Source organism: Diabrotica virgifera, chromosome 9 (assembly GCF_917563875.1).
Source record: "Diabrotica virgifera virgifera chromosome 9, PGI_DIABVI_V3a".
Lineage (NCBI taxonomy): Eukaryota > Metazoa > Arthropoda > Insecta > Coleoptera > Chrysomelidae > Diabrotica > Diabrotica virgifera.
In genome coordinates this window covers 35,889,576-35,898,615 of record NC_065451.1, presented here as the reverse complement: position 1 = coordinate 35,898,615, position 9,040 = coordinate 35,889,576, and the positions used below count along the sequence as shown (strand labels likewise).

General features: G+C 32.1%; 1 protein-coding gene across 2 annotated transcripts in view; it reads left to right on the top strand.

Annotated features, from left to right (window-relative positions):
• The first annotated feature begins 212 nt into the window (after positions 1–212).
• The window catches only part of LOC114330263 (pyruvate dehydrogenase phosphatase regulatory subunit, mitochondrial), a 294,720-nt gene continuing 285,892 nt past the window's right edge, over positions 213–9,040 (top strand). For both annotated transcript variants that reach the window (XR_007700863.1, XM_050662019.1), the window contains exons 1-2: positions 213–557; positions 6,603–6,815. Coding sequence is in view for 1 of the 2 variants with exons in the window: in XM_050662019.1 (XP_050517976.1) it covers positions 349–557; positions 6,603–6,815 (422 nt within the window). In the remaining variant the exon portion in view is untranslated. The remainder of the gene's footprint in view (positions 558–6,602; positions 6,816–9,040) is intronic.

The following is a 9,040-nucleotide window of genomic DNA, read 5'->3' as shown; positions in this document are numbered from 1 at the left end:
TTCGACTTATGCCCTTTTTCCCTAACACTAGAGATTTATCGCTGAATCTTGTGCAAATGTATCTCCATAATCTAGCTGGATGAATTATTAAAAACAGGGGTAAAAAGAACAAGAAGAAGAAGTAAAAAAGAAGACAACTACATAACCTACCAAATTGGTTAGGTTAACGTCAAGTCAGTAAAAATCATAGATGGTATAAATCTATGGTAAAAATAAAAACAATTCCAATAATGCATGAGTTGTATAATCCAAAAATATATCTATTCTAATTTATTGTAAATCTTTTAAAACATGATTAGACAGAATAACCTACAAAAATTAAACAAATAAAAAAAACCAGTTTTCAATATGTTTGCCAGGTACCACAAGACCTTTAAAAAAAGCCCAACCAGAGCATTAAGATGTTTTGCAAATACCACTATATCTTTGAACACAGAAAAGTTCCCAAACGAGGCCCAAGTGGTAGTTTGTGGGGGTGGGGTAATGGGGGCTTCTGTAGCATATCACTTAGCAAAGCTTGGTTGGGGAAAAGATACTGTTGTCATAGAACAAAGTAGGTAAGAAAAATAATAGTTTTGTTTTACATACCAAATAAAATCATGGAAGATTATTGGTAATTATAAAATTATGACATATTATATGTGTACCAGAGGTCCTAGAAGACTAGGTCCTTGTTTTAGTTTCCCTGCGAATTTATGAATTGGTTTTGGAACGACTTCAACCAAGCTATTTTGCAGTTCAACATATAAGGCACCCCAAGAAGTAGAACTTTTCTCTTCTTCTCATATTCTTTTGCCCTGTCAGACATTGGATTAGGATTTCGGTTCTTCCTTTCCTCATTATTTTTCATGTATTTCTATTATTGGCCATCTTCCAATTCTTCAATTACTTATTCCTTCCTATTTCTTCGATCTGATCTATTTATTTTGTTCTCTTCTCCTACTTTTTTCTACTTTCCAATTTTAATATTTGCATTTTAATTCTTTCTAAGTTCATTTTATTAATATATCCGAACCACAGCATTTGCTTCTGTTTAGATTTTAGATCGTTAAGCGCCAAAATATATTTTTTCTACGAGCGTGCAAAAATGTCTACTTTCGCGCACGCATTTTAGTTTAGAAAGTTTCACTTTTCCGCACGCGTGTTACTTTTCTGCACGCGTGTTACTTTTCCGCACGTGATTTTTACTTTTCCGCACGCATGTTAATATGGCCTTAAAGTAATTATAATACATGCAATAAACTAATATTTAGATGTTGTTCTGAAGCTATTTTCTTGTGGCATTTTTACAATTTTAACTATTTATAATGGGAAATAAGCCACAATATTATTAAAAAATGATTTTTATTAACGTTTCGACGCCCAAATCGGGTGCCGTTGTCAAAATACAAAATACAATTAACATAAATAAAAATGTTGTTGCTTAGTAAAAAAATTCTTCTAATAATTTATTTAATTTGACTCATTTATATCGGCAATTCAGATACATATGATACATTTTAAAGTATTCTTGTTATCATGATCATTTTTCAGTGCGTCACAGTTTTTCGATTTCTCTCTAATGCATTAAGTTAGATGAGACGGAAAAAGCGGTAGATCCGTGATTAAACACAAAAATAATGCAGCATTACAATGGTTATATACATAAGATGTCTATTCCTAACCTACGTTTGATTCGTTGATATTTAGAATGCGCGTTTTTTCTAGCCAATCAAATACTCGTGTTACGAACATTTGACGAAAACTTCGTCCATTTTGGCCATTTTTTAGAAGTGTCAAAGAGTCAAGTGACGGTTATTATTCAGGTCAGTATTTTGTGTACCTGTCATTTTGAAATTCGAATTCGACTTCCCTTGTGTTTCACAACGTTTTTGTGCATTATTTTGTGTTTTGGTTTAGAATTTAGTTCGTTAAAAGTTAGTCGTTGGCGTGAGGAGACTAGAGACATTCGAGATGTACCGAAGAGTGCTAAAAATCTCATGAGTAGATAGAATAGCCAAAGTAGAGGTAATGAGACTTACGCATAGGGAACGAGAAGAATTAACAAATAAGAAGAAAACTGAGATATATGGGACATGTGATGAGAGATGTATATCTAATACTCCAGGTCATTATGCAAAAAAAAGATCCATAGTAAGGAGACGTAACTCATGGCTGAAGAACCTTAGGAACTGGTTTGGATGTAATAACAATGAATTATTTAGAGCCGCGGTTTCAGAAATAAAGATCTCTCTGATGATTGCCAACTTTTGAAGCGGAGACAGCACCTAGAGAAGAAGATAATAACACAGTTTATGGATAGTTTTGTGTCATTTTTTAATGTTTCCATATTTATAAATTTAATTAACAATATTGTTTACTTTTTAATTTTATTCCCCTTTATAAAAAATACCTACATGTTAACATATTGTGTAAAAATCAAATCTACTAAATTACTAATTAGTTTAATTCCACAAGCTTTTCACCTATGGCGAAGTACGATTCTGGCATCTGTCAGATTCGTCAATAATTACATGAAATAAGTCTCGACACACCCAATACAGTATGTGACGTCATAATTAATGACGCACTGAAAAATGATCATGAGAACAAGAATAGAAGACTTTAAAATGATATTGCCAATATTTATGAATTGCGTTCCTGGGACGACTTTACTGAAAGATAGTTCATTCGATTACATGAAATCAACCCCAACTCAAGAATATCCGTCACAAAAAAATCATAGCATGTGATCTTTAAAAAGACAACCACATGCAACGGTGACATTAAAATTCTCGCGTTAGAGATCTCATAGTAAATCACGAGGGAAAACCAGGAAAAACCTTGTGATACTATCCCGACATCGTAAGTATTTGGTTTTACATTTAATTTACTCTCAAAATCAATACCAAATTCTGACTTTACTATATTTTGTTTAAATTATAAATAATATCAAGAACACATGGATATATAACTAATACTAAAATATAAAGTATGTACTAACTCGACTATTGACTACTAACTCGACTATTGACTTACTATTTGTGGTATTTTCTTTCTATTGACTTCCTCTTTCAGTATGGGTATCCACATCCTACTGCATTCCACCGAGGAATTTGCGACACAGTTGGTTTCGTTTAGCATAATTAGAGCCGCTTCTTTGATTTTTCTCTTTTTACTATCTGTTTCTTTCAGGACTATACTTGAATCTCTCCACTGAACTCTATGTTCATTATCCCATGCGTGTTGACATATTTGAGATCTATCAAATTCTCTATTTTTAATATAAGATTGATGTTCACTTATTCTAACGTTTAATGGTCTTGATGTTTCACCTATATAAAACTGTTCGCATTTACAAGGTATTTTATAAATACAATTCTTTGTATTATATTTAGATATTATTTACTAATTTATTTCAAATATATCTTATTGTGTTCCTGTTTTAATGAAATTAACGCGACAATTTGATGAAATAAAATTATTTTGACATAATATTCGAAAGTCAAATCGGTAGACAATAACAGTCGTTTTGAATCATCGTCATGGAAACCAAGATCGTCGTCATGCTAACTAATTATATTGAAAGTTTGGTTTTGACAACCTTGTCAAAGAATTAATTTGTGTATGTATTTTCATATTAATTAAATTAATTGATTAAGATTTGGTAATTTTCTAAAGACTCTTAGAAAAAATATTCTTCCTAACTCTTGCAGAAAGTCTCTTTTCCGCACTCGACTGCTTGCCGAACTCCCGCTTCGCGTCGTTCGGCAAACTGCAGTCGCGTGCGGAAAAGAATGACTTTCTGCACTTGTTAGGAAAATAACTATTGCGATTGGGTCTGTATTTGAAACATTCGCAGCAGTGTAGAAAAATAGAGCCATGCCAACTAAATGAAAATTTTCTTGACAATGTTGCCCCTCTTTACAAAGGCAGTATTAAGCAGGTACTTGTAGAGGATTATCACTGTTAACTGCTGTGGAATACAGAAGGCGGATTTATTTATAATAATTCACATAATGGGCGAAATATGGCAAACTCACTTGCAATATACAAGCACACTGATTCTAACGTTTGAAACTTAATGATACTGTATCATTTTTGGCGGAATTTCTTCCTCTCCACACACTTTTCCTCTTTTGATTCTATTTATGGCTTCATCATTTTCTCTATTGTTATCTCCAGTATAATGTTCTTTCCAAATTTTTTCCAGGAGGTTTTTTCCAAGAGGGGTTATATTTCTTCCAGGCGGATTTCTTTTCCTTTCTCAATGTTTTGATTTCTTCACTCCACCATTATGTTCTCCTATTAAATTATCTTATTCCGCATATCCCTTCTGCCTGGTTCTAGGTCAGTTGCTCGAATGCAATTGCTGGAAATCAATTGAGGCGTTCTTTGCAAAAACCCTATTTGTCATTATTTACAACATTGAAGATATTTAAAAAGAAGTTATTTAATTGAACCGTATTAAGTTTACAGAAATTCTCAAATTAGTTATTTATTATTTTGATGATTACACACAGTTTACAATATAAATAACATTATTTTTTCCTTTGGTTTTTTTGTGAAGGATATTTATTCATTTGACATATATATGGGGTTTTTGCAGGAAATTTTCATTAATTTATAGGAAAAACGATATTTATAGTAATAAAACAAAATAAAAAAAGAATGTGTGTGTACTTTGTACGCACGTAAGAAGTTATACTTCTATTATAATATAATTTCAACGAAATAAATATACCTACTTAACAGTTACAATACAAAAAATTAACAATAATTACCAAAAATGAACCAAAACTTAACAATGCCAAATATTAAAAAAAAAAAAAAAGAAAAAAGTATGAATCGTCCGGGATTTGAACCCGCAATCTCGCGATTTTTTGATCTCTGGTCCAATGCTCTACCAACAAGGCCATCAAGCCGCATGCTACTTACCTTTCAGATATACATAATTATACATCACGGTGACAAGTGAAATATAAAAATAGATGTTTTATTATTGTACACCCAAGGAAGACAAATCCAAAGAGACAAAATTATAATAAAAAACCTTTTAAACCACCTTTTTCAAATTGCGCAAGTTGTATTATTATTATTAATGTTAATAAATGAAATATAAATATTTTGACATTTCACAATTTGACAATTCACTTTTAACTGCAGTGCCTTAAAAATTTTAAAGCACTAGTGCCTTAAAGTAGCATTTTTAACGCTCCTATGGAGTCCTAAAAATTGCATTTTTAACACGTTTGTAGAAAAATATATTTAAAAACACTAATATATTCTTTCCACACCTTTTCTGGACTGATACATACATAAATTAAAACATTTTGAAGTACCTACCTATAACTTCAAAAATATAATATGAAAACTATTTAAAAAGGCAGTATCTATAACTTTTAACTAACCTTTGTTGTTTCTCTTCCCACAAATTTTAAAACGCAACAACCATACATAACCAAACTACCGTCAACCGTCCAAACCACAGCTGCGCTACAGCTGCCATATTGGATAATTTTTGACATGTCATTTGAACATCCAATCAGAACAAAGTTATAATGCGCATGCGCCCGGATCGTAGGTTTTAACATATATAAAAATTCACCCTCATATCGCGCGTAAAGAAGTATAACTTCAAAAATGAACGAAACATGGTGTTTACTTATAAAATCACACAACACAACTATTCGAAGGAACGTTAACCTGTAAAAACCTACTGACAGCCAAGCGATAAAGTTTCCCGCAAAAACATCGCTATATTTCGCCTATATTTTTGTCGCTTATTTCTTGGACTTCTGTGGTTTTAATGGAATTTTCTTATGCAAGGAACGTAGGTAATTAGTCCTTCAATCCATAGATGGAGCAAGTCCATTTCCGAAAAAAAACTGACATATAGGGTTTTTGCAAATAATGCCTCAATTGCTCGAAAATCAATTGCTCGAATAAAAAAGAGAATTATAATACCTTTATCTAAAATATGTATTCACAATAATGCAAAATAATAATAATACATACCCAATAAAGAAACATTGGTAAGCATGTTAATGGGTATTTAGTATTTAATGATTTTAATCTTTCCCTAATACCTGGAAATTATTATACTTAATCCCTAATTATCATAATGAGAGAAATCCAAACCGTTATTTTTCTTATTATTTTAAAAGTTCAAAGATATTTTAGATTTATAATAAATACTTTTTCAGCATAAATTAATATACAGTTATATATGTGGAATATCACATAATTTGTCCTATTTCAAGAATCTTTCTTATGTGTCTATTTTGTATTATTGTGAATAAATATTTTAGATATATAATTTTCTTTTTTATTTCAGCAATTTGTATTTCGAGCAATTTTCATGTCGAACAATTGATTTTCGAGTATTTCCACTTTTCGTCGAGCTTTCTTTGCATTTCTTCACTTTCTAATTTTTTGAATTCTTTATTGTTTTATGTTGATATTTTTCTTGTGTTTCTCTCTTTTTTAGTTTGTATACCTATTACTATTTTTTGGTATCCAGAAGAACTCAAAGAACTTTTCTCATGTATTGTACCTGTACCATTATTAAAAAGTGTATTTACAAAAGATTAATAATAATTAGTTTATTGTATTTGTTTTAGAATTGGGGGTGGTACGACTTGGCATTCTTCAGGTCTAATAGGTGTCTTCAAACCCAGTTTAGCACAAGTACAATTGACCAAATCTAGTGTAGCTTTGTATAAGGAGTTAGAACAACAAGGATTATCCACAGGGTGGAAACAATGTGGCAGTTTAAACCTAGCTAGATCCAGAGATAGAATGACAGTATTCAGAAGAATGAAAGCACAATCTGTGTAAGTCAATATAATTATATAAATTATACTATTTACTCAAAAAATCTATATATAGGGATAGGTACGTAGTTAGTAAAACATCAGAAGGTATAATAATAATCATAATATCGTATGGCATTTTTGCCTGGGAGATACTTTCGGATAGGTCTCGGCGCCAATTGCATATTTAACCCTGTTTGAAGTAGCTAGTGTCGATGCTTACACTAGCACAGGGGACCAACGGCTTAACATACTTTCTGAGGCACGTTGAACCAAAGATCTTATACACATAGATTTGGCCAACTCGGAAAAATAGCGTAACGCGGAGCAGTTCTGGTCGGTGGTCTCATCTATCTCCCTCTACCGGCGCTTAGCTTTCTCTCTCTATCATATGATGGCCGCCGCCTGTGTGTCACTGTCGTTCCGTTACTCCCATCTCTTGGTAGATACGCTCACACTCGCACGACAGACAAAGATAGCTAAACCACCGTACTTGATATCGACGTTACACCCCGATGCATTGAGTGGCATATCCCTAGCCAAGTCTTTTTCTTTACATGTCTCTGCGTTGAAAAGCTCGTATCATTTTTAGAAATGAAGATAGATTGTTGTTGCCGAAAATCGAACTCGTGCGCTGCGCCCTGTCCCCTGTCTTATGCCGCTGTGGCCGTGGACGGCCGTAATTCAGATTAACAACATAAGATATTCAGATAAAATCGTGATTATGACAATCTCTGCTGAACAACTCCAACTAATACTAATAGACCTGGATCCCGCGTAAGAAAGAAAAGTTGATTAATAGCAAGCTGAAAATTTGTTAATAGCTTAACGGTGTCTAGTCGGACAAACATTGATGCACGGGAACACTGGAACAGGGGAAGTTTTAACGGTGGAGCATGATAAACGTGTCGTCCTGACAAGTTTATGATGGTGAAAAATAGCAAGTTGTTTTTAAATTTATTCAATAGCCAACGTTATATAATATATGAAAAAATGTTTGTCCGACAAAAAGGTTGGGCATTTTAACGAGTCCGACACGTAGAACATGTCACATCACAGGAACTATGTTGGTGATGAATAGCAGTCTGATTTCTGCATGAGAGTTTAATGAAAGGTTAAAAAAGCAATTGGAAGTTCTGTCGGACAAAATTAATGGGAAATTTTCCTAGTCGGGCATTCTAAACATGTAAGATATAGACAAAAATGTTGGTGATAAATAGCAAGCTAATTTTGATTTGTTTATGTACAAATTATATTTTGTAACGCAAAAAGTTATATGTCGGACAAAACGTTTGGGCAAATCGAAGGAAATAAATAAAAAACATTTTTTCAGAATGACTTAGTCACATATTGATAAAGCTGTTTTAGTTGTATATTATTATTTATATTCACATATTTGCATGTGCATATATATATACATGCACACTCCAAAAATAGTGAGGTAAGTATCAATGCATGTATATATTGCAAAACAATTATTTTTTTGGGTGGAGTTTGTTCTTGATATTCTCAAAGTGACAATAAAAAATATCAAAGAACATGTGAAAGCAATCTCTTAGGGTTTTCTAATTAGGCGCATCAGAAAGTACGGAAAATTTCCGACAAAAAACGTTGTATACATTTTTTTCCATACTCAAATCTTATCCCTGTAAACGACATTGAAAAATGTGAAGGGTCTAAAACTTCGGTGCTTATAAGAATAGACGTAAATATGACACAATATGCTTAGAAGTATGTATTAGAAGGCTGCATTTGTCAGTGTGACACTTTGTGCTATACAAAGTAGTATTTGAAAGTACATGGTCTCTGAGTTTCTGTTTGCCACGTGTGTTGGAAATTAAAATTTATATTAACTATGGAGTGTTTTTGTGTATATTTTTGAGTGTCAACAGTTTAAATTTTAAGTCGCCAAATCAAAAGTGAAACCATTCAACGGAACATTTTTGAGTAATTTTCGAACATTTTACAAAGTTAGTAAAATACTTGGTCATCAATTCAATGAGGTTCAGTTGCCAGATAATAGTGAAAATTCTATTGAATATCATTCTTCGTGCTATAATGCTTTGCTTGATTAAAAAAGGGTACCTAAACAAATTATTACTAAAATTGTATAACGTAATTTTTCTCAACTTTCTACAAATGAAATATTAATGTAATTAATATGTCACATGGCTAGAAATAATTTGATCCCAAAATAAATCGATTAGTTTAAATTTGAAGTTACGATTGCAATTTATTATGAATTA